Below are 3,639 nucleotides of genomic sequence, written 5' to 3'. Positions count from 1 at the left end.
AAAAAAAAAAAAAAAAAAAAAAAAAAATTTCCAGTTTCTCTTGCAGCTAGATGCAAACATATGACTAAGTTCCAATGGGATGTGAGAGAAAGTGAAGGTTGTAAATCAGAGTTGTCTCTAAAAGGGATACTTCTTCCACTTCTCTTCCCAACTTGCAGGTAGGGACGTGGGGTGGTAATCCAAGTGGGACTGATTAGAAGAAACCAGGTGTGTGTAGACCACCTTAAGGATCAGAGCCTTACCACCATCACCATCACCAAACCTACTGGGCAGCTAGGGATTTTTTTTTTTTTTTTTTTTTTTTGAGATGGGGTTTCACCATTTTGGCCAAGATGGTCTCCATCTCCTGACCTCGTGATCCGCCCACCTTGGCCTCCCAAAGTGCTGGGATTACAGGCGTGAGCCACTGCACCCAGCCTGAGCTTTTTTTTGGAAGAGAGGGTCTCACTCTGTCACCCAGACTGGAGTGCAGAGGCAGGATCACAGGTCACTGCTCCAACCTCCCAGCCTCAAGCGATCCTCCTACCTCAAGTCTCCTGAGTAGCTGGGACTACAGGAATGTACCACTGCACCCGACTAATTTTTTAATGTTTGGTAGAGTTGAGGTCTCACTTTGTCACCCAGGCTGGTCTCAAACTGCTGGGCTCAAGCAATCTGCCTGCCTGGGTCTCCCAAAGGCCCTGTAGTCTCAGCTACTCAGGAGACTACAGCAGGAGAATCACTGGAAACCGGGAGGCAGAGGTTGCAGTGAGCTGAGATCTTGCCACTGCACTCCAGCCTGGGTGACAGAACAAGACTCTGTCTTAAAAACAAACAAAAAAACCCACCTCAAACTCCTGCGCTCAAGCAATCCTCCTGCCTTGGTCTCCCAAAGTGCTGGGACTATAGGCATGAGCCACCGCACCCAACCATAGTTTGGTTTTTGTTTGTTTTTTTTGTGTGTTTTTTTTCCTTTTTTTTTTTTTTTTTTTTTTTTTTACACTTGATTTTTTTTTTTTTTTTTTCCAAGAGTTTCGCCCTTGCTACCCAGGCTGGAGTGTAAGGGCGTGATCTCGACTCACTACAACCTCCACCTCCCAGGTTCAAGCAATTCTTCTGCCTCAGCCTCCTGAGTAGCTGGGATTACAGGTGCCCACCACACCCAGCTCATTTTTGTATTTTTAGTAGAGACGGGGTTTCAACAGGTTGGCCAGGCTGGTCTTGAACTCCTGACCTCAGGTGATCCACTCGCCTTGGCCTCCCAAAATGCTGGGATTATAGATGTGAGCCACCACACTCGGCCCACACTTGAACTTTCAAATAAAAGAGAAGTATATTTCTATCTTGTCTCTGTTAAAGCAACCATATCAATATCCTAACAAATCAAAGCTACTTACAAGACCTCCAGCTTCATTTGAGGCCATCTCAGGGCCCCAGGCCTATTGTCTACCTAGCTTTTCTAATATTTGGAGTAATTACAACTTCTCATACTCCCCCATTCACTGAATCCCCAAGAGCTTCTCAAGAACAGGATGGATATCTTTTTATTTTTAAGAGGCTGCTCTCACTCTGTCGCCCAGGCTGAAGTACAGTAGCACGATCACGGCTCACTGCAGCCTTGAACTCCTGGGCACAGGCAATCCTCCTACCTATGTCACCCCAACAGCTAGGACTAAAAGTGCACAGCACTACAGCTGTCTCATTTTCTTGTAAACACAGTGTCTTGCTATGTTGCCCATGCTTGACTTGAACTTTTGGCCTCTAGTGATTCTCCCTGTCAGCTTCCTGAATCACTGGGATTAAAGGCATGAGCCATCGTTCCTGGGCTTTTTTTTTTTTTTTTTTAATGAGACAGGGTCTTGCTATGTTGCCTAGGCTGGTCTCCCACCTCAGCCTCCCAAGTAGCTGTGATCACAAGCACAAGCCACCACACCCAGCCCTCATACTTTCTTTTACTTTTGATGAATCCTCTGCACCTAGTCCAGTCTTGGCCACCTCGCAGATGCTCCATACATGCCTGTTGGCTGGCTCAATGCCCAGAGTGGAAGGGATGCAAGGGTTAAGGAGAGAGGCAGGCAATGCCTGTGTGGATGTGAGAAATCAATATAAATGATTTACATAGTATTTACACTGTCTATTAGGTCAGGTTATTCCATGTACATATAAAAAAAAAAAAAAACAAAGCAAAACAAAGTAGCTAACTCCATGAATCCTCTGTTGGGAGGACGCATTTTAATCCAAGGTAGGGGATGGTAACACTGTACAGGGAGCACTCACAGCTCCAAGAGTTTCCCTTCAAATTATGAAGAAGCTCCTGTAAATAACTAGATTTCCTACAGCCTGGTCCTCTGCCGGTGGGAAGGAGGGGAAATGAATGTGAAAAGCATTGTGGTCTGCCGTCTGGTCATTCATAGATCCAGTTCTGAGCACAGCTCTTGTAATCTACCAGTTCCTCAGGGTGAAACCACAAGCCGATCTCCTTCTCTGCACTCTCCACGGAATCGCTGCCGTGTATAATGTTCCTGGGTGGAGAAAGAGGCAGTCACATTACCAAGACCAGAAGGATTCAAATGAGCCCACTGCCAGAAATCTACAGCCACTGCAGCATAAAAGCTGAAACTCCATGGATATTAGACCGTGTTAAAAGAAAAAGCCTACAGCGGCCATTAATGTAACAGTGATAAATGCCCTCCCCACATCCAGCCCTCCCGGCCACACTGGTGCAAACAGTGAGAGCCTTCAGGAAAGACTCTGGCCAGCAAAGTGTGTTGTACCAGGTTCTACACTTTGTGTAACAGAGGTACAACCACAGTGATATTAACAACTAAAGCCAAACACTAACTAAACAGGGAAGAAAACAATAAACTCCAATAAAATCAACCTGCATATGGTATCATGTATACCTCCAGCCTCAGAAACCCAATCCTTGTGGAAACTAAACCAGACTTTGGAAAAGGCGGTAGAACACCAACATCTCACCTGCCGACTTGTATGCAGAGGTCTCCACGGATGGTCCCAGGCTTGGAGTCCGCAGGATTGGTCTCTCCGAGCATGACTCGGCCTGTCTTCACCACGTTCAGCCCCTCCCAGACCTCCAAGGACAGAAGAAGATATGGTCAAGGAAGAAAACCAATCTCAGCAGAAAATCTGGCAACTATTAATTCAAAAAAGGAAAAATACAAAGGCCCCTTAAGATGACATTCACTCACTGAACCAATGTTTAGAGTATCCACTTGTTCCAGCACTCAGGAACCTGGTCTCCCTGCCCTCAGGCTTGTCTTTCTACAATGCATTCCACATACAGCAACCAGAGCAGCCTCTTTAAAATCCCAAGTGTGAAGGGTCCCTCGCAGCACTCAGGAAGTACGTGTTCAACACACTCCCCTGAGAGAGGGGCCCCTGCCCATGCCTCTGAACTCCTCCCACCCCAACTTCCCTCCCACCCATCAGGCTTCAGGCATTTCAATTCTCTTTCTGTACTTCAAAATGCCAAGCTCATTCCCAGCCTGGGCCCTTTGCACATGCTGTTTTCTTGGCTGGAAATGTTTTTCACTATGATTCTGTACATGGCTGGCTGCTTCTTGTCATTAAGACTACAGCTTAAAAACTGCATTCTTTTTTTTTTTTTGAGACGGAGTTTCGCTCGTTACCCAGGCTGGA

The 3,639-nt window shown here is 46.4% G+C and overlaps 1 protein-coding gene across 1 annotated transcript in view; it reads right to left on the bottom strand.

The window, feature by feature from the left end:
* The window catches only part of LOC108312324 (nucleoside diphosphate kinase B), a 20,808-nt gene that overhangs the window by 8,575 nt on the left and 8,594 nt on the right, over nt 1-3,639 (bottom strand). The window contains exon 3 of the mRNA XM_037742582.1: nt 2,959-3,071. Coding sequence (XP_037598510.1) covers nt 2,959-3,071 — 113 coding nt within the window. The remainder of the gene's footprint in view (nt 1-2,958; nt 3,072-3,639) is intronic.

Source organism: Cebus imitator, unplaced genomic scaffold (assembly GCF_001604975.1).
Source record: "Cebus imitator isolate Cc_AM_T3 unplaced genomic scaffold, Cebus_imitator-1.0 Scaffold123, whole genome shotgun sequence".
NCBI lineage: Eukaryota > Metazoa > Chordata > Mammalia > Primates > Cebidae > Cebus > Cebus imitator.
Note: the sequence above shows the minus strand (reverse complement) of the source record. Positions and strands in the feature narration are given on the sequence as shown.